The sequence below is a fragment of the Prunus dulcis genome, unplaced genomic scaffold (genome assembly GCF_902201215.1).
Source record: "Prunus dulcis unplaced genomic scaffold, ALMONDv2, whole genome shotgun sequence".
Taxonomy (NCBI): Eukaryota; Viridiplantae; Streptophyta; class Magnoliopsida; order Rosales; family Rosaceae; genus Prunus; species Prunus dulcis.
The window spans coordinates 3,404-25,721 of record NW_023010089.1 but is presented as its reverse complement, the minus strand read 5'-3'; the positions used below and the strand labels follow the sequence as shown (position 1 = coordinate 25,721).

Sequence of the window (22,318 nt, the reverse complement as noted above, 5' to 3'; positions counted from 1 at the left end):
TGTACATTGCCGCATATAATTCTAAAGCCTCCTCATGCTGATGATTTTGAATTTAACCCAAGATCATGGCATTCCATATTACAAGATTCTTTTCCCCTTTCGTTTTCTTTGAAAAGTTGTAGGTAACTATTTTTATTTTTGTTCACGCTATGGTAGAGGTATAGTATATACTTTTGTATAAATTATCCTATGGTGTAGGTATATTGTCATATTGCCTATTACAGAGGTATATATATGTGTTTTTTCATATTTTGGACAATGAATAATAGTATTTTATGTACATTTATTTTATAGGCAACATGCAATTTTATTTGTCTATTTTTGTATCTGACTTATAGGTAGTCTTCACATATATGTTCCTAACTTATAGGTAGTATTCTAATTTATGTTCATAACTTATAGGTAACACAATTTATTACTAAGTTTTTTTTCGTTGCTAATAAGAACACTATTTTACGTGTATGTTAGATACAATGTGGGTGCTTGCCTAATTGATTAGTATAATATGTGGGCCTTTACATTCATTGATTAATTTGTATTTTACCCATATATTAGTTAAATATTATCAATGAAAGAATTCCAAATTTAAATTCTGAAATTTAATTACAAGTAAATAATTCATTAAATTTAGATTTTCAATGTTTTCATTATTTACCTCAAAGGGTAAATCGACACAATAAAAAGAGTAATAAAAGTCAAGGAGCTACATCTAAAACCAAAAACGCGTGGACTAATTAACCTAATGGCAGCTAATCGTTTTGGACCTAGCTCCACCAATGATCATTATTCATGATACATCTATGGAAACAAAAAAAATACAAAAATACAAAAATACAAAAAAAAAAAAAATTGGAAATCCTTTAACCATTTAATTATTCTGGTGAATATTTTCATTGTTTATAGGAAATGTTGTGTATCTATTTATTTGATCATAGTTGGATAGCTGAATGTTGTCAAATGTGGCTAATTGTTTGTAGTGTTAGAAGCTTTTGTATGTGAAGTTGTTAAGAGCATCCAAGGTGCACAACGCACTTTTGTTTTTAATAAATAAATCCCGACAAAAATTAGACCAACGTTAAAAAATTTAAGGGTACGCCAGTGAATGTGGGTACAGAACATTCAAGCCAATTTAGCCAAATCTACTTTCCGACATGGGTTTCTGATCAGTTGAAAGAAGGAAAGGACATAGAAATAGGAGATGATGCAACAAATGAGGAAAAGAAGATTGTAAAGCAGATGATGACGGTGGCATTATGGTGCGTACAAATGAAGCCCAGTGAACACCCTTCAATGAATAAAGTAGTGGAGATGCTCAAAGGAGACATTGAGAACCTTCAAATGCCTCGAAGGCCTTCCTTATATCCACAACAAACTCCTGCAGATGAAGTTGGTGGGGACAATCCAAGTCCCTGTGCATCAAGTGGTTCAAAATTTGAAGAGATTAGTTTGGTTGCAATGCAAATTAAGTGTTTTAATATTAGTCACGATGTGGCTGTATGTAAGGGAAATTTAGTCACAAAGAACAGGATAGACATTGTTTGAGAAAATGCCAATGGAACTTGAAGCTATTAGAAGAAGCATAGACTTTGTTTGAGAAAATGCCTGCCAATTAGGAATGCAATGTAAGGTCCTTCTAGCAATAATGAGAATGAAAAATACGAAGAATGGAAAATAACGTGTTGAGATTTTGACCCAAAAAAAAAAAAAGGTGTTGAGACCAAAGCAAAGGCATATAGACTGAGAGGAAAGTTTGTATCAACGGCAATGTTGAAAGCAGGCAGCTCAGCTTGTATCCTGCTGTATCCTCTGTTTTCATCTTAAACCTTATTAAGTTTCAGTTTTGCAGACAGAGCTACTATGTTTGCCTGTTGTCACGGGATGACTTTTTCGGAGTCTTCCTTCCGTGTGGCCTTTAGACTTGATCGCCTCTCGAACAAGCTAAGTCAGCCTCCTTCCTACAATACAAGATTGAAACAAGCAAAGAACAATTGCAAGAGCAAGAACACAATGAGAACACTTAAGAAAGTTTGGGAGAATATATGCTTGTATTGCTACTAAATGCTTTACAAGTTGTGAGGGGAGGATTCACAATGTGACATCCTCCTTATATACATTCCCTATCCCACCTACCAACATGGTAGGTGGCTAAGATACAATGTCACCTACCGGCATCTACCAACTACTGCCACCAACCGTAGTCTACCTACTACTGTACAACGAATCTGGACATGTGGGCTAAGAGGTCCAGCATGATCAATCCAATAGGTTGGGCTTTGAACATGCGGGCCGTGACATTTTCCCCCACCTAATCCGGTAACGTCCTCGTTGCCGCGGTAGATCCGAAGATACAATGTCACCTACTGGCATCTACCAACTACTATCACCAACCGTAGTCTACCTAGTACTATACAACGAATCTGGACATGTGGGCTAAGAGGTCCAGCATGATCAATCCAACGGGTTGGGCTTTGAACATGCGGGCAGTGACATTCTCCCCCACCTAATCTGGTAACGTCCTCGCTGCCGCGGTAGATCCGTCTCGTTCGAATGCTTCGATGATGTCCTTGTACTTCCACAAGGACTCTTCTTTCTCCCAATTGCCTTCGGACTTTGGCAGGCCCTTCCATTTGACAAAGTACTCAAAGTACCTCAGTACACCCTTGCATCGTACCTCTTGCTTGGCCATGATGCACTCAACCTCCCTGTCAAATGAAGTCACCATCAAAGGTGGAGCTCGTTGAGACTCTTCATGACTTGGCTCCTTGGGGTTGGCATGGTAGGGCTTGAGATTGCTCACGTGGAACACTGGATGAATCTTCAATCGAGGTGGTAGTACCACACGGTAAGCAGCTCTTCCCACTGATCGGATGATAGGAAATGGACCCTCATATCTCCTCAACAACGCTTTGTGCAATCTTCTAGTGGACTTGTGTTAAGAAGGGTTAAGCTTCACAAGACCATATCACCTAGTTGGAGCACAACGTCTCGCCAATGCTTGTCTGCCCATTTCTTCATCTTCCGAGTTTCCTTCTCCAATTGAGCCCGAGCCAGCTCATTAGTCACCTGCCACTCCTTTGCCGTTTTGTATGCAGCAGGGCTACTCCCCGTGTAGCCTGACACTACAGTGTTCAGTGTTATAGGTTGTTGTCCTGTTGCCAACTCAAAAGGACTTGACCTTGTCGACTCCGACTGCTGCAAGTTGTATGAGAACTGAGCAACATCCAACAACTTTGCCCAATCTCGCTGGTTGGCACTCACATAGTGCCTCAAGTATAGCTCCAATAGCGCATTCACCCTCTCCGTCTGACCGTCTGTTTGTGGGTGAAAGCTGGTAGAGAAGTTCAACTATGAGCCCAATAGCCTGAAGAGCTTCGTCCAAAGTTTGCTAGTGAAACGAGTGTCACGATCACTGATAATACTCTTGGGGATCCCCCAATACTTCACCACATGCTTCAGAAATAAGCTTGCAGCTTCCTCTGCATTGCAATCTGCCGGTGCGAGGATGAAGGTATCATACTTGGTGAATTTGTCGACTACCACCAAAATTGAGCCACACCCTTCCGACTTGGGTAGACTCACAATGAAGTCCATGGACAAACTCTCCCATGGTCTGGTTGGAACAAGAAGTGGCTCTAGCAACCCACCCGGCTGCTTCTGCAATGTCTTGTCTTGTTGGCATACAAGGCAAGTCCGCACGAACGAGTCTACATCTTCCCGCATCTGTGGCCAATAGTAAGCTTCACTCATCAAGGCTAATGTCCGATGAGTGCCCGGATGTCCTGCCCACTTCGAGTCATGACACTCCTTCAGTAGCTCTCGCCTCAGATTGTCCCACCTTGGAACATAGATCCTCTTCCCTGTTGCATAGAGAATCCCATCATCGAGCCAAAATCTTCTTGTCTTCCCATCTTTGACAAGCTCCAACAGACTTTTGGCTTGGGGATCATGCAACAAGCCCTCTCGTATCCTCTGCATGAGAGAACTCTGGGGTTGTGTGACAGCTGCTAGTACGGCCTTCCTGCTTAAGGCATCGGCAACGACATTTGTCTTCCCTTGCTTGTACTCTAGTTTGTAGTCGAACTCTGCCAAGAAGTCTTGCCACCTAGCCTGCTTGGGTGACAACTTCTGTTGGGACTGAAAGTAGCTTGTGGCAACATTGTCGGTCTTGACCACGAACTGAGAACCAAGTAAGTAGTGCCTCCAAGTCCGCAAGCAGTGCACTACGGCTGTCATCTCCTTCTCTTGAACGGTATACCTCCGCTCCGTGTCATTGAGCTTCCGACTCTCGAAAGCCAATGGGTGTCCATCCTGCATGAGTACACCACCAATAGCAAAATCTGATGCATCAGTGTGTACCTCAAAAGGTTTGCTAAGATCTGGAAGTCTCAGCACTGGTTCCTCCATAAGAGCCCTCTTCAACTCATTGAAGGCATGTTGGCATCGGGGTGTCCACTCCCACGTCTTGTTCTTCTTCAGCAAATCCGTCAAGGGGGCGGCTATGGCTGAATATCCCTTGATGAACCTGCGATAGTAGTTCACCAATCCAAGGAAAGACCGCAACTCAGGTACCTTGATTGGTGGTTCCCACTCTTGAATGGCTCGCACCTTGCCCTCCTCCATGAGCAATTGTCCTCCCCGTATCTTGTGACCAAGGAACTCGACCTCTTCTTGGACAAATGAGCACTTCTCCTTCTTCACATAGAGCTGGTTCTCCCTTAGAACTTGGAAGACCTTCTGCAAATGCTCAAGGTGTTCCTCCAGAGAATTGCTGTACACCACAATATCATCGATGTAAACCACAACAAACTTGTCCAAGAAAGGATGGAATACCTTGTTCATAAGAGTGCAAAATGTTGCAGGGGCATTAGTCAAGCCGAACGGCATGACAAGGAACGCGTAAGACCCATATCTTGTCACACATGCGGTCTTTGATTCATCTCCCGGTGCGATCCTCACTTGATAGTATCCTGAGCGCAAGTCCAACTTGGGGAAGTACTTCGCTCCTCCCAACTGATCAAACAAATCTGCAATCAAAGGGATTGGATACTTGTTTTTGATGGTCACCTTGTTTAGCGCCCTGTAGTCGATGCACAACCTTAGTGTTCCCTCCCTCTTCTTCTGGAAAAGAACTGGGGCACCATAAGGGGCCTTGGACGGTTGGATGTACCCAGAGTCCAACAACTGCTTCAACTGCTTCCTCAATTCCTCCAACTCAGGAGGTGCCATTCGGTACGGCGCTTTGGCAGGGGGGTTGGCACCCGGTTCCAACTCAATGGCATGATCCACCTCTCTCCTAGGTGGTAAGGTTTTGGGCAACTCCTTGGGCATGACATCTGCAAACTCCTTAAGGATTGCCTCCACCGCTTTCGGAACTGGTTGGACTTCCTTCTCAACTACATTCATCTTCATAGTTGCAAGGAACGTCGGTTCGCCTTTCTTCCAAGATTTGGAAAATTGCATGGCTGACAAAAGCTTCGTCCCGCTTTGTTGTCTCACTACTGGCACCATGCATGGCATTGTTCCACCCTGTGTAATGCACATAGTATTGTGAAAGGGAATGGGAAATGCTTTTACCTTGTCCATGAACTCCATTCCTAGCACGACATCGTAGTCATCCATCGAGATCACGGAGAAGTCAGCTACTCCCTTCCAAGTGGCAATGTGTAGCTCCACCCCACGAGCTACCCCATCAATGGGCTTGGCAGTTGAATTCACCGTCTTCATACTGCCTGCTTCCTTCGAGACTCGACACCCAAGTCTCTTTGCTTCCTGCACGGACATAAAGTTGTGCGAAGCACCTGTATCCACCAGGCAACGGGTTGTCTTGCCATTCACCATGGCATCGACGAACATTACTCCTTTAGCTTGAACCTGTGGTTGAGCACCTTTGGCCTGCAAGGCATTGAAGCGGTGAATGGCCCCCATTCCTGCTTCCCTCTCGGCCTCCTCTCCCTTCTCTTGGTTCATAGCATTCAGAGCTTTCTTTTTCGGACAATCCCGCATCATGTGCGGTCCATCGCAGAAGTAGCAAGCTAGCTTTGACTTGTCTTTCCCCTTGTCACCTTTGTCATTCTTCTTCCAGGATGACTTGTGACCGTCAGACTTGTCTCCTGACTTGCTACCCTCTTTTGGCTTGTTGTCTCCCCCCCCGGATCCATTGCCACCTTTCTTTCCGTTGAACTTGGAGTCGCCTTGATCACTCCTCTTGAACTCTACAAGAGACTCAGCTGCAGCAATTGCCTCTGACAAAGTTTGGACGTGTCTCCTTTGTAACTACAGCTTGGCCCAATTCTGTAGGCCACTCATGAAGTACATGAGCTTGTCTTCATCTATCATGCTAGGCACCTCGAACAACAGGTTGGTGAACGTGGCGACGTAGTCCTTCACGCTCCCGGTTTGCTTCAGCCATCTTAGCTTCTCCTTTGCCTCATACTTGGCATTCTCTGGATAGAAATGCAACATAATATCCTTCTTAAAATCTTCCCAAGTCTCAAGTGTAAACGTACCTTGTTCGATCTCCATAGATCGACGACGCCACCACATGAGAGCATTGTCGGTGAGAAACAACGTTGCCGAATTGATCTTGGGCTCATCATCCTCGAGCTTCAGATACTTGAAATACCTTTCGATATTCCACAAGAAAGTGTCTAGCTCCTTCGCCTCCCTCTTCCCATTATAGGATTTGGGCTTGAAAGAATCTAGCAACTTGGGTTCCTTCGGAGTCCGGGTCTTGTTCAAGACAACTTCCTTGCACAAAGCCCAATCTCCCTTCACATCCTTCATCTCATCACGAAGCGAAGTAAGCTCCGCTAAGAAATGATCTAACTTGGCTTGAACATCTAGCTTGATGTCGTCTAGCGCGGAGTTGAGTACTCCCTGGAATTGGCCTTGAAGCTCATCCGCTACAGTCTCGAAGCCCCCCTTCGTAAGGACGTCCTCTTCGAGTCGCTGATCGAGCTCGACCACGGCATTCTCCATCTTAGAAAGCCGCTTCTCCATCACGGCCACCGCATCTCTAGATCGTTCCCTCTTTGATTTGCCCCCACGATCCATGTTGACCTTGGACAGGTCTGTCTCCACATCTGATGATCCGCTCTTCGACATGCTTCTTTGAATGATTCGAGCTTTTGCTCTGATACCAACTGTCACGGGATGACTTTTTCGGAGTCTTCCTTCCGTGCGGCCTTAGCCTTGATCGCCTCTCGAACAAGCTAAGTCAGCCTCCTTCCTACAATATAAGATCGAAACAAGCAAAGAACAATTGCAAGAGCAAGAACACAATAAGAACGTTTGGGAGAATATATGCTTGTATTGCTACTCAATGCTTTACAAGTTGTGAGGTGAGGATTCACAATGTGACATCCTCCTTATATACATTCCCTATCCCACCTACCATCATGGTAGGTGGCTAAGATACAATGTAACCTACCGGCATCTACCAACTACTGCCACCAACCGTAGTCTACCTACTACTGTACAACGAATCTGGACATGTGGGCTAAGAGGTCTAGCATGATCAATCCAACGGGTTGGGCCTTGAACATGCGGGCCGTGACACTTGGCAGACTTCATCAAAACCCAGTTTGGGAAACTCGATATCTTGGTATGTATATGATCATAGCTGCAGGTTTCTTGAAAAAAGTTTCTGTCTTTTGAATCTAACTCATAATCCAAATGCGATTTAGTTGAAGGAGATGAAATATATGGCATTGGTGAATAAAAATAGCGAACCAAGTAATAACTAGCTTAATAATATCATCAAGAAGTTAATCTTTGAAATAATTAGAAGTCCTAGGCTTTTTGAAGAACAAAACAAGTTTCACATAACTACCAGTTGTGGAAGGTTTTACTTTCAAATCTAACTCTATGTCTGCCACTCTGTTTTTGTTTCTTGGAATCTTTTCATATATGATATAATCCCTTTCTGTACAATTTACAAGTACCCTAGTAAGATCAGTGGCTGGAGTTGAGGGGTTTGGCAAAGTAGCATAATTATTGTGCTTCTTTAAAGGCATTGGCCTTTATGGTTGGTAATAGTATGGTTGTAACAACAAAGAGATTGTCAGAGTAATCAGATAGTGAAACAGTATGGTTGTATCAACTTTCTTTTCATTTCATTTTCTATAAAAAAATGTCTCTTCTTTTCTTTGCTAAAAGAAAACAGATAGTGAAACAGTTGGACTCTGCACAGGTGAACAATGCAGGGATTGGTGGAAGCATAGTAGATGGTGATGCTTTAAAAGCTGCTGTAGCCTCTGGTGCCATGGTAAGTTTTTTTGCATAATTTTTATCAATAGCTATCAGAAACTAAAAGCTTCAATGAATGTGACAAAGTTAGAATTTAAACTGATCTGTGGTTTGGCAAACTTTAATCAACATTTTTCTTGTTTTGGGTGGGTGTGTAAGTGGTGGGCAATAGGCACCTTAATAATAAGTTTGCTTTTACTGATACAGGAAAGAGGAGAAGTTGATTTGAGTAAACTAATGACTGAAACTTATGAGTTAACAGAAGAATGCTTGCAAATAAACTATTATGGTGCTAAAAGAACAGCTGAAGCACTTATCCCACTCCTCCAGTTATCTGACTCACCGAGAATTGTTAATGTTTCATCTTCCATGGGGAAGTTAGAGAAGATACGAAGCGATCGGGCTAGAAGAGTTTTTACTGATGCTGAAAACCTAACAGGAGAGAGTAGATGAGGTACTGACCGAGCTTCTAAAAGACTTCAAGGAGGGTTCACTTGAAAGGAAGGGCTGGCCTTCTTCTATGCCTGCCTATACAGTCTCAAAAGCAGCACTGAACGCATATACAAGAATTCTAGCAAAGAAGTACCTCAATTTTCGTATCAATTCAGTCTGCCCTGGCTTTGTCAAAACAGATATAAACTTCAATGCCGGCTTCTTGCCTGTCGAAGAAGGTGGTGCCAGGGTTGTGAAGTTAGCATTGCTGCCCAATGATGGCCCTACCGGCTCCTTCTTTGTTCACAATGAAGTGTCGGATCTTTTGATTGAAGAAGATCCATTTATGCAAATTTAATACGATTTGCTTATTGGGCAACATCTTGTACTGTAATTTTAAGTATTTTGGACACCAACAGATCCTTTTGACGTTCTTTCTACATTCAATAAGAGGATGGCATATATGATGTTTTATCTATGTAAAATTTCACCATGGCACACTGTTTAAATAACAAAAGAAAAGGTCAGGTGTTTCTGGCCTAACCGGAAGCTCCCAGCTGGCTTGATAACCTTCCCCTTTGGTTTTAGGGGAAAGACTTAGCTGTCCTAGGGTGACTACTCCTTGTTCTTTCCTGTAGCATCTTGTGATGCATGCAAGTTTCTTGCGTTTTGAGAAGAGAGACAACGCTGCCAAATGAAGGCTAAAAGAGTATTGAGTAAGGCAGTCGCATCTGGATCACATACACAAGGAGTTTTTTTTTCTTCTTTTAGAAATGGAATTCATTTATAGAATCAAAGTAGCGCATATAGAACGACACGAAACAGTGACCTAGTTAAAACATTGTTTAGGGACAAATTCCAGGATAGGAAAGAGTACCACATATATCATATATCATTGACTAATAAGAGAGTCTGAAACAGTCACGCATGATCAATGCTATAGCAAGATAAAATAAAACAGCAAACCGACACATAGACCTCCGACGAGAACACTATAACACAATCCAATTGCCAAAAGAGTCGTGCTATGAAATTATAGTCCTTTTGACGCAGCGAGATATAGGGATAGGGAAATCGAATGATAACCCTACAAGTAACAATGTCGGAATCCACCAACAAACTGAAATCCATCAGAGAAATTGAGTAAACCTCAAATATATTGATTAAAATAAGATGAATAAACTGACAAATACAATGTCATGAGTTGGCTTAAATAGAAAACGAAGAAACCCTAAAACAGTAGGAAACCCTATGTTCTAGCATATTCCTAAACTTACCTAACAAGAAAATAATAAAAATCATAGGTAAAATCATAATAACAAAATAATATCCTAATAGATAACTTATTCTTCCAAATATAAAATAAAACATTAAATTAAATACAAATCTTAACAGAATCATAATTGCTTCAAACTTCTTTAATCAATTAGAAAATCCCAATGATACGCCTTCCTTCTTGTCCTAGCGCCATAATTGACATTTAATTGGAATTTTCCTCTCTTGCATGATTTTCTTACAACTTTGACCCACTCCACTTTATTTTAATTAATTTTTCACACTTCGTCCAACATCACATTTGTACAGCCACAAGACATTGAGAGCACCCGGCAGAGAACACAATACACCAAGAAGAAAGAAAACATCCACTAAGCACACCATCTCTAGCCAACTCCAATAGCAATTGGTGATGAAAGAAGAGAAATATGCAAGGAACAACACAAAGAACAGACTAATCATGCAAACAGGCCAGGAAAGAAAATAAAATAAAAAAGCCCTCAAACACGCTGTATCATCTCAACACTAACAAAGAAACCTCCTATGAAAATGTAGTCCTTAAGATAGGTGGAGAATCAAAGATTAGCTAAGAGGAGAAAGAAGAAAACACCACGCAACGCAACAATAACAAAACTGGTCTAGCCATTTAACCTGAATACAAGGATCAAGCACCAGAGCATTCGCCAGATGCCAAGCCACGAATGCTCGAAGAACACATTAAGGAATGCTTCAAGAACACATTAAGGAAGGCTCCTAGGAGATTCCATGTAACACCCCGACTCCAAATTAAACCCCTTATTGAAATTATTTAAGGAAAATTACAAATTTACCCTTGAGATAGGGGTATTTTGGTCATTTTCTTACCCGGAGAGAGTTTGGGGCAGTGACTAGTATTTTTGGATAGGTCGTACTGAGATGAGTTCGTAAACACGTAGTGGGCTCGAATCGGAGTTGTAACGAGAGAGATATGGTCGAAAGAAACCCAGTGGCACAATCGTAATTATTTCGAAATGAGATTTTTATAAAAATCAGATTTTTCGCTCTCTCTCTCTCTCTCTCTCTCTCTCTCTCTCTCTCTCTCCCTGTGCGCAGAAACAGACCCCCTGTTATTGTTCACCGCGGTGGTTTTTGGGCCACCACTGTTGCATCCGGCCACCACTTGGGGTGGCACTGGTCCAAAAGAACCGGGCAACCTCCCTCTTCCCATCCCGACCAATTTCAGCCCCTGGAACCACCTGTGATAGCCGAAAAATGCAAAAATCCGACTGGTTTTAACCCAAAATTCAAGGAGCTCGATCTCTCTCCTCTGGCAACCAATTCAGACGAGTAAGGTATGGATTTTTACCTATTTTCCATGCTCTAGCTGATGGTTGGGTAGGATTGCATCGATTTTGAACATAGGTAACTCGATTTTTGAATTGGATTTCGGCCGATTTTGGGATCACGATTTCGGCCACTTCCAGTCAGTTTTTGGGGTAGGTCCAGGAACAAAAGTGGCTCCAAATAGGGTGTTATATCTAGGGTTGGAGTTTGGAGCCGTGATTTTGAGATTTTTCGACGATGCGTAATCACTTTGGGCACCCAGCGTTGCCGGCGCGTGGGCGAGGGTAGTGAAGTTACACTTTGTCTCAATGAGATCCTTAGGTTTTCATGAGTGCGTAGGATTTCGCGGATCTCAATTCGGATGTCGTTTGACTATCGAAAGGGATACCACCTATTGTGCGTTATCCGGGTTCGATAGATTGGGACCGTTGGATGGTCTTGAATTTAATATATGTTAATCTGGGTATTTCTAGGATCGTGTAGGAATTCACGGATCGTGATTCGGAGCCTCAAATGTTCTGATTTAATAATTTAAAGTTTATGTTTATATTAACCGTCAGATCGTGCGATCATGAGCGATCTGACCGTCCGATCTGGACTAAACTTGCAGGACGAGTGTCCTATACCTTATAGAACCCCTAGGAACCTTCGGATTGGAATTTGGAGGTCATGGGCCCCGTGGGCCAGTTTGACCAAGATTGGGTAGTTTGACCCTTGGTTGACAGTGAGCCTTCCGAGGTAGTCTTACCTTCCTAGGAGGATTATAATGACCGTAATGACAGGTCTTAAGCGTTGTTGAGCTATGTTGACTAGGTTGAGATTTTTAAAGTGTTTATTATCATTGTAGGAAACTTTTAGATATTATTTTAATAATGGAAATTATGAACTTTATGTTTATGTGAATGATCGTGGGTCTAGAAATAAGTCTAGATAAGTGAGAGTATGTCAGTTTGAAGTGCTATAAGCACTACCCTAAGTTGAAGTGCTATAAGCACTACCCTAAGTACCACCCTGTGAAAGTTAGGTCCCACGTGGCGTAGGTTATCCAGCGTGCGGACAGGCCCCATACGTGGCGTTGGTAGTATCGGCGTATGGGGAGATTACGTGACAATATGTTGAGGTCGCATGTGGCGTAGGTTATCCGGCATGTCGACAGACCCCATAAGTGGCGTTGGTTGTACCGGCGTATGGGGAGATATGTGATATGATGTTGAGGTCTCGCGTGACGTAGGTTATCCGGCGTTGAGACAGACCCCATACGTGGCGTTGGTTCTACCGGCGTATGGGGAGATATTGTGATAACATGGTGAGGTCGCATGTGACGTAGGTTATCCGGCGTGTCGACAGACCGCATACGTGGCGTTGGTTGTACCGGCGTATGGGGAGATATTGCGATATGATGTTCAGGTCTCACGTGGCGTAGGTTATCCTGCGTTGAGACAGGCCCCATACGTGGCGTTGGTTGTACCGGCGTATGGGGAGATATTGTGATAGTATGGTATGGTCGCACATGGCGTAGGTTATCCGGCGTGTTGACAGGCCCCATACGTGGCGTTGGTAGTACCGGCGTATGGGGAGATTATGTGAAATACAGAGAAATGAAATAAGGTATTGCCTATATGTGGAATTAGGTTTTATGGAAGAACTACGTGTGGCTTGATCCCTCAGTGAGGGTACGTAGGCAGCCTAAGGTTATTAGGTGCAGCCGCAGACATAGATGTGATTGTGTTAGGAGGTTAAAACCTCGTATGTTGAAATTGAAAAAGTTAGATGATGTATGTTGAAATTTAGTAGTCATAATTTATATTTGAATTTATCGTTTGCCTTGTTTAAGGAATGAATTTATTTGCTAGCATGCTTGGTAGTTGAGAATTATTGGAAGGCCGAAGGCAGTTTATGTGAATTGCGTGAAATTATATTGTGCATGCTGCCAGTTGTGGTTATTAAATGTGTTTTTATGCATGTTGTAATTTTGGGAAATGTTCAATTTACAAGGGAGACTCTGTCGAAATTTTGGCAGAAAGTCTCGTACCCTTATTCCATTTTGGGAAAAAGGGTATAACTTTAGAAGTGGACCCGACATCAGGGTGATGTCGGGAATTTTCACAGGATTTGCCTCGGGTTTTGGGAAATTCGGGGCGGGTCCTTTCATTCCACTTGATCAATCTCCATAGGTTTGTTAGGACGGACACCAACATCACCCAAATTCGTAGTCCCAATTGCAGAGTAACTAGCCAAACCTGTAAAGATGGGTAAAAGTGAAGAAAACCTATAGAAAATCATGAGTTTCATTTGAACATCAACATAGATAAATAAAATCATGGCAAGGGAAGCTTAAGCATGCATCTATGAGTTCAACAACAAACTTTTTCCCATGAATCTTTTAAGCCAAGTGATGGTTGTACTATTTTCCTAGAACCTACTTCTAAGAAGATTGGAAGGAGGAGTTATTTTTGGTGCTTGCTTTCAACCCTATGATCGAATTCCACCAAAGTTGTTGAAGCTTGAATGACTCCTTCAAAAACTCTAACTTGAGAGGTTCTCCAAAAGTCACCAAAATAGGTAACCTCTAAGTCTCTTCACCAACTAGAGCTTGAGAAGAAGATGGTGAGTTTAGTGAGTGGATGATGCTAGTAATCCATCACTAAGATAGTATGAAAGTGTAGAGAGACTTTTGGAATACTGGAGCTTTCTTTCTCTCTCTTGATTTTCACTAATGACCCATAAGGCTTCAAAAAAATGATAGTCATCTTTTACTTGAGTCAACAAGTTGACTCTAGTAATCAAAAGCCCATATGAACGCCTATCTCTTGAAATTGGGCCTCTTGGGCTCAATTTTGTTTAAGTTGTCATACAACCCATAAAGCCCAATGAGCCTAGAATTCAAAATTCCCCGTTTAAAGTCTATTCCAACATTACGTGTCATTTAACTTAATTTCATAATTAATTTTGCCTTAACAAATTAACTAAGCTTAATTGATCTCTTCAATTCATCATCTCCATAACGGTTTCTCAAATAACTCAAGTTTAACAGTGTGCGATCCAATAGGTTCTAATTAGCAAGGTCGTGGGCAATTTGAACTCTTTGTAATTGATTTGTGAATTAAAACCCCCATTTAATTCTCCATATTAGCTAGGATCATTAGTTCTTAGGGCTTCAACCATCCATGAGTGACACCTAGCAGTATGTCATGGATATCCAAGCTAAGTAGAATAAGTAGAGAACCTATTCAGTTGGAATTACAATGCAATACGGTCTTTCCCTATTACAATACTCTTAATCTCATTGCTAGGGCATGGTGCGTGTGAAACCCTAATGAGATTGTCAAGTCTTATATGATTTGTATTAGTATGACTAGAACATCTTTCTAGGTCATACCGAATACTCTGATATCAGATTTGCTTAATCATATTTTCCGAGCATTCTTATTCTTTACTGAAGGATACCGATTCCATGTTGTACACACACATGTCTACATGAGTTAATTAAGAACTCCAACAATGCTTGTACCACGTCCGTGATTAAGACATGTATTTATAGCATTATCAAAGATCCACAACCTTCCCATAAGACAACCATGGTGCCTCAGGACCAAGTACTAATTTGCATTATTGCAACTTGGAGTTTCTTGTTTCACATATAAGTAAAATTTCCATATAAGAAACTCTCGTTTGATAAGTGTCATTACAATAAGAAATGCTAGAGGTGAACATCGCTTGAAGTTTGAAATTAATTTCTGACACAATCATTCTGTCCAGCCTTGCTTCATATATAACAGATGAAGATATCCAAAAGGGCATCTTGTATCCATCTATTCACAGATAATATTCTCAGCTCCTCGCAGCATTAAGAGCTCGTCTGATTTTTATCAAAAATGGCATCGCAATTCTCAACTGCTGTAACAACTGAGAGGAGGGTGGGGCAACTGGTTGATTGTATTACCCGACTGTTTCTATTGTATATGGTGCAGTATCCGACATATAACAGTGGAGGTTGGAGCTGCTGTCCTTCGGGCAGCTGTTGCAGAAGAACTAGCCGAAGGACATTGTGATGTGGTTCCCAGAGAGCTCATGTACATGTCAAAAGTAAGAACTGATATTCAATCTTCCCTCCACAAAATACAAAAGCTCTTTTTAAAACACACAAAATGTCTAAGCGAATTTTGATTTAGAAAGCAAGCTCTACATGTTAGACTACTTTTGCAAAAGGTCTGAAGATGCCAAAGAGGACATATTTAGGTGAAGGCGTATGCATACAGAAAATGCTATTCTAATAAACATCTAGTCAAACAACCATAACCAAGAACCTTGAAAATTGCTTTGCTAGCTTTTGCTTATATTGCCAGAGTTTTAGAAGAAAAATTGTCATTTTCCTGAAATCTATTTTGGTTTTTATCTTCTTGTTGCAGGAGGAGAGTCTGGAATATGTGAGTCGCAGCATGTGGTTCCCAGTTTATAGCCCTCTTGTTCATGAAAAATGAGGCTTGGTTTTGTATTATCGTACGCAGTAGGCTGTCGTTGGAGGCTATATTTTTTTTGCAGCTCATATATCAATAGGTCTGCAGCTAAGCAACTTATTCTTGGTCTGTCTTTCTTGGATTCGTAGTTTACAAGCTCAGAGAAGTAGAAGGCAAAGAAGGGAACGGAAATAAGGCCCTCTTACTAAACTGAAAAGAAAGTAGAAGCCCATTTTTTTGAACAATAAATAATTACGTGACTAATATTAGTGCAATGTCTTTGTGTTAACTTTCTTTTACGTTAACTTAATAACAAAGCAAACTGCACCCAAAAAAAAAAAAAAAAGTTCAGGTGTTTCTGTCCTCACAGTAAGATGCCAGTTGACTTGACCTTCCCCTTTGGTTTTGGGCCGTAGGGTGACTACTGCTAGTTTCTATAAACGCCGAGAGAGTCTTGTGTAGGGCAGCCACATGTCAAATTACACTCGCAAAGAGTTAAGACCTACATTCAGAGGGTTTTGCCCTTATTTGAGTGTGCTACCGGTGAGGTGGTCCTATCTAAGATTTTTAACCATCAATGTACGTATTTCAAATCTATTGGGGATGATAAGTAAGGGAGAAAAAGACAGAATTTTCGAAAGGTGGTGTGTATGTAAGATTTGTTTCTTATAAAGTAATTTGATCCATGTTTCTATAGGATATTATTATTTACATTATTAGTCAATTAGAGTAGTCAAAACCACCAATCTTTGCATGCGAAACTGCTGACTCTGCAACTGCCTCCACCAGAATTCTCCAACAACGGGGGCACTTGTGTCACCACGCCCCCATTCTTTTCCTTAAAAATCTTAAAAACAAAAATCCAAACAAATAACTCTCAAGCTAACCACACACGAGCCAAGAACACCAAGAAGTTCTTGCTCAATAGGAAAGAATACACTAAAAACAATACAAAGAAATAAACCTCTCACAAACACAAGGAACCAATAAAGAAGACTCAACCTTTGAAATGGCTTGATCTTCCATCGACATCTTGTGTAGCCAAAGAAGAGTTTATCTCCACCTTCATGGTGATGTTCTCTAGTGTTTCTCTCTTTGTGGAAGTATCTCTCACTTCTATTTTAGCCTCTCTGAGCAATGGTGCTCATGGCTCCAAATGGTGAGGCACAAATGCCCACTCTTCTTTTGCATGCACCATTTCTTCCTTTTATAAACCCATGCAGCTCTCCAAATGAGAGCAACCACATGCCAACGAAGCCACGTGATGGCCAGCCAAAGAAGGAAAAAATTCCTTCACCATTGCACCATGCATTGTCTCCCACCAAAGACATCATCATTCCATGCAATATTATTGGCCACCAACTTCAACAATTGCGGCTTCCCATTTTAATCTTCCTCTAACAGGTTGGCCACGTTATTGGTCATTAGAGTAGTCAAATTCACCAGTCCTTGCATGCGAAACTGCTTACTCTGCTCTGCTACTGCCTCCATCAAAACTCTCCAACAACGTGGGCACTTGCGTCACCACGCCCCATTATTTTCCTTGAAAATCTTAAAAACAAAAGAGTAGTCAAATTCACCACTGAAACTGCTTACTCTGCTCTGCAAAAGCCTCCACCAAAATTCTCCAACAACGTGGGCACTTGCGTCACCACGGCGCCATTTTTTTAATTGAAAATCTTAAAAACAAAAATCCAAACAAATATTGGTCCCTCTTTCACCACAATTTCCAATTACTTCTAAGAAAACATTAGAAGCTTCCTCCCTCCAGTGTATATAGGAACAAAAGAATCAATAATGTTCTTCTTCTTACAAAGGTTGCTGTGTCCTCCACCATGAAGAAATAAATTTGATTTCTTCTTACAAAGGTTCTTAGACACGTGGGTGCAATTTGGGCTAACAAAATTAATAAGGGCTGCTCAAAACACATCACAGCCAACAAAGAGGTAGCACTTTAGACTTCTTTATGCTTTGTTTCCTTGCCCGATTCCCAATCCCATTAATTGTTTTTGTTTCTATGAATTTGGTGTTTGTATTTTCTTAGGTATGCAGTTGTTACTGGAGCAAACAAAGGTATAGGATTGGAAACTGTAAGGCAGTTGGCCTCAAATGGGTTCACCGTAGTCTTAACTGCCCGAGATGAGAAGAGGGGTCTTGAAGCTGTTGAGAAACTCAAAGAGTCTGGCCTCTCAGGTCAAGTGGTTTTTCATCAACTTGATGTGGCTAACCCTGCTACTGTTGCTTCTTTGGCAGACTTCATCAAAACCCAGTTTGGGAAACTCGATATCTTGGTATGTATATGATCCTAGCGGCAAGTTTCTTGAAAAAGTTTATCTTGGTATGTATATGATCCTATCGGCAGGTTTGATAGAAGGAGATTAAATATGGAATATAGAAAATGAAATTGGAGAATAAAAATAGCAAACCAAGTAATAACTAGCTTAATAATATCATCATCAAGTTAATCTTTTTAATGATTAGAAGTCTTAGGCTTTTTGAAGAACAAAACAAGATTAACGTAACTACCAGTTGTGGAAGATTTTACTTTCAAATCTAACTCTATGTCTGCCACTCTGTTTTTGTTTCTCGGAATCTTTTCATATTTGATATGATCCCTTTCTGTACAATTTACAAGTACCCTAGAAAGATCAGTGGCTGGAATTAAGGGGTTGGCAAAGTAGCATAATTATTGTGCTTCTTTAAAGGCATTGGCCTTTATGGTTGGTATGGTTGTAAAAACAAAGAGATTGTCAGAGTATTCAGAGGATCTATCAACTTTCTTTTCATTTCATTTTCTATATAAAAAAAATCTGTTCTTTTCTTTGCTAAAAGAAAACAGAAAGTGAAACAGTTGGAATCTGCACAGGTGAACAATGCAGGGATTTATGGAAGCATATTAGACGGTGATGCTTTTAAAGCTGTTATAGCCTCTGGTGCCATGGTAAGTCTTTTGCATAATTTTTATCATATAAAAAACTAAAAGCTTCAATGTATGTGCCAAAGTGAGAATTTAAACTGATCTGTAACTGATCTGTGGTTTGGCAAACTTCAATGTACGTGCCAAAGTGAGAATTTAAACTGATCTGTAAGTGGTGGGCAATAAGCACCATAATAATAAGTTTGTTTTGGCTGATGCAGGAAAGAGGAGAAGTTGATTTGAGTAAACTAGTGACTGAAACTTATGAGTTTGCAGAAGAATGCTTGCAAATAAACTATTATGGTGCTAAAAGAACAGCTGAAGCACTTATCCCACTCCTCCAGTTATCTGACTCACCGAGAATTGTTAATGTTTCGTCTGGTGCGGGGAAGTTAAACAACATACCAAGCGATTGGGCTAAAGGAGTTTTTACTGATGCTGAAAACCTAACAGAAGAGAGAGTAGATGAGGTACTGACTGAGTTTCTAAAAGATTTCAAGGAGGGTTCACTTGAAAGTAAGGGCTGGCCTTCTTCTATGCCTGCCTATACAGTCTCAAAAGCAGCACTGAACGCATATACAAGGATTCTAGCAAAGAAGTACCTCAATTTTCGTATCAATTCGGTCTGCCCTGGCTTTGTCAAAACAGATATAAACTGCAATGTCGGCGTCTTGCCTGTCGAAGAAGGTGGTGCCAGGATTGTGAAGTTAGCATTGCTGCCCAATGATGGCCCTACTGGCTCCTTCTTTGTTCACAATGAAGTGTCAGATCTTTGATTGAAGATGATCCATTATGCAAATTTAATAGGAGTCACTTATTGGGCAACATCTCGTACTGTAATGTAATTTTAAGTATTTTGGTATGTATATTGATTGAAGGATCTAGTGCATTGTTTACATTTCTACCATCCATCTGTTAATGTGCAAAAATGGTAAACTGATTTAGTATGTAATTGCTGGTTTAGTGTTATACTTAGCTCATAGGCTAAGCTGTCTATAATAGTCAAAACGGTTTGTTAAGTCTCATAGGACTCGACTGGACAGGTGTCATAATCTTACTAATAGTGTAGTTGGATGGTTGAGATTGAAGCTAGGATTTGTCTAGCTCTCTCTCTCTCTCTCTTCTAACAGTAATATGAGCTGTGAGTGAAACAGCTCGATATACCCAACGAAATACAAAAAGTTTTACAGAGCATTTTATTTCCTTCACTCTCTTCTTCAATATACTCATTCCTCCATTTTTATCAAAAGCTTATTAAACACTAACATGGCCTCAGAGCCAGGTTGGGTCTGAATTTCTGGGCGTTGTGACTGTGAGGTTGGGTTCGAATCTGTGAGCAAAAGCTTGTTGTGTGATTCTTGAGCTCAAATCAGTAATCTAGACTAACATGTCTGGATCTGGAGGAGGAGAACTCAGGGCACCCATTTTTAATGGTGAAAATTTCGATTTCTGGCAAATCAAAATGAAAACCATCTTCCGTTCGCACGAGCTGTGGGATCAAGTGGAGAATGGGTACAAAACTCCGACGAAGGAGGCGGAGGAGCTCAAGGAGGCAGAGACGAAGCTGATGCATGAGAACTTGGTGAAGGACGCTAGAGCTCTGGGTATTATCCAAGGGGCTGTATCAGATCAAATTTTTCCACTAATTGCAACTCAGGAATCTGCAGAGGCTGCGTGGGATATTCTGAAATAAGAATTTGTGGGTGATAAGCAGGTAAGATCTGTGAAACTTCAGGGTCTTAGGCGTGATTTTGAATATACTCGGATGAGTGATAATGAATCTTTGTCTGGATATATTGCTAAGTTGTTTGATCTGATCAACCAAATGAACAGTTATGGTGAGGATCTAAGCAATCAACGAATTGTTCAGAAACTACTTATTAGTCTGCCTAAGTCCTATGATAGTATTGCAGCTGTGATAGAGAATACAAAAGATTTAGACACTATTGATGCTCAGGATGTTGTTGCTATTTTAAAAGGATATGAGCAGAGTCTTAATAGGCATGGTGACAATAGTGCAGAGAAGGCTTTTGCTAGCTTCAACGTTGGATCAAAGGCAACACGGTCTAATGGTCACACCAGTAAGTCTCAGAAGAATGCCAAACCACACGGGCAGCAATGGGGCAACAAGGGTGATGGAGGTAATAAGTCTAATTCCTCTGTGAAAAATGAGACAGACAACACTGGAAATAAATGCAAATTCTGTGATAAATTGCACTATGGAGAGTGTTGGTTTAAGAACAAGGTCAAGTGTCACAAGTGTAACAAAATTGGGCATATTGCAAAATATTGTCATACAAACAAGGCTGTGCAACAGGTGAACTTTGCTAATCAGGTTGAAGAAACCGGAAACTTATTCTTTGCTAATCATTCTGGAGAAGTAAAGAAGATGAGTGATGAATGGTACATAGATAGTGGATGTAGCAATCATATGACATCCAGGGAAGACTTGCTTATAGACATTGTCAGAGAAGTGAAAGCAAAGGTTCAAGTAGGCAATGGAGTTTTAGTTGAAATGGCAGGAAAAGGGACACTGATCATTGAAACAATGAAGGGTAAGAGGTATATAAAGGAGGTTATGCTTGTACCTAGTCTAGCTGAAAATTTGCTAAGTGTAGAACAGATGACAGAGCATGGCTATTTTCTTGTATTTGGAAATCACAAGGTTGACATCTTTGATGATAGTTCCTTAAGTAACATGGTGGTAAGTGTAAAGCAAAAGGGGAACAGGTGTTTTCCTTTAACTTTCAACACAATCAAGGAGATTGCCTTGAAAACAAATGTGCAAGAATGCTCCAAGATATGGCACAAGAGGTTTGGGCACTTAAACTTTCAAAGCCTCAAGCTACTGTAGAGCCAAGCAATGGTATTGGGGCTGCCTGAAATCCAAAAAGGTGAAGTGTTGTGCCATGGTTGTGTATTTGGGAAGGGTCACAGGGAGCCATTTCCTAAGGAATCAAAGTGGAGAGCCAAGGAGCCATTAGAACTGATTCAGTCAGACTTGTGTGGTCCAATGCAAACAGCAAGCCTAGGTGGAAATAAATATTTTATCACATTCATAGATGATTTTTCAAGGATGTGCTGGGTTTATTTTCTGAGAAACAAGTCCGAGACATTCCATGTGTTCAAGAAATTCAAAGTAATGGTGGAGCTTCAATCCGGATACCATGTGAAGAGGTTGAGGACTGATCGGGGAAGAGAATACATCTCAGCTGATTTTCTTTAGTTTTGTGAAAATCTGGGAATAGAAAGGCAACTCACAGTAGCTTATTCTCCACAGCAAAATGGCATTGCGGAGAGGAAAAACAGAACCATTGTAGAAATGGCAAAGTGCATGATTCATGACAAGGAGCTTCCCTACATGCTTTGGTGTGAGGCAGTGAATACCTCTGTGTATTTACTTAATAGAAGTCCAACCCGAGCTTTGGAGAATACTACACCTTTTGAGAAGTTTAGTGGGAGAAAGCCTGGAGTTAAACATCTCAAGGTGTTTGGCTCAGTGTGTTACTCACTTATTCCTGGAAAGTTAAGGAATAAGCTAGAAGCAACAAGTGCCATAGGAGTTTTTATTGGTTATGGTACATGTGAGAAGGGATACAGAATATTGAATCCTGCAACTCAGAAGGTTTTGCTTTCAAGGGATGTGGTTTTTGATGAGCATGGCAAA

General features: G+C 41.1%; 1 protein-coding gene and 1 pseudogene across 1 annotated transcript; both read left to right on the top strand.

Annotated features, from left to right (window-relative positions):
* Positions 1-7,555: 7,555 nt before the first annotated feature.
* Positions 7,556-9,037, top strand: LOC117612845 (annotated as a pseudogene).
* An 8,494-nt stretch (positions 9,038-17,531) lies between these two features.
* On the top strand, positions 17,532-19,859 carry LOC117612844 ((+)-neomenthol dehydrogenase-like). Its single transcript, XM_034341484.1, has 5 exons — positions 17,532-17,551; positions 17,603-17,680; positions 17,779-18,025; positions 18,601-18,675; positions 18,873-19,859. The coding sequence occupies exons 1-5, from the start codon at positions 17,532-17,534 to the stop codon at positions 19,425-19,427; spliced, it is 975 nt and encodes a 324-aa protein (XP_034197375.1). The 3' UTR covers positions 19,428-19,859.
* Positions 19,860-22,318: the final 2,459 nt, after the last annotated feature.

Coding starts and splice junctions, on each gene's coding strand:
- LOC117612844 (XM_034341484.1), top strand. CDS start 17,532: ATGTTCTTCTTCTTACAAAG. Junction 17,552..17,602: donor ATGTTCTTCTTCTTACAAAG/GTTGCTGTGTCC, acceptor CTTCTTACAAAG/GTTCTTAGACACGTGGGTGC. Junction 17,681..17,778: donor ACATCACAGCCAACAAAGAG/GTAGCACTTTAG, acceptor GTATTTTCTTAG/GTATGCAGTTGTTACTGGAG.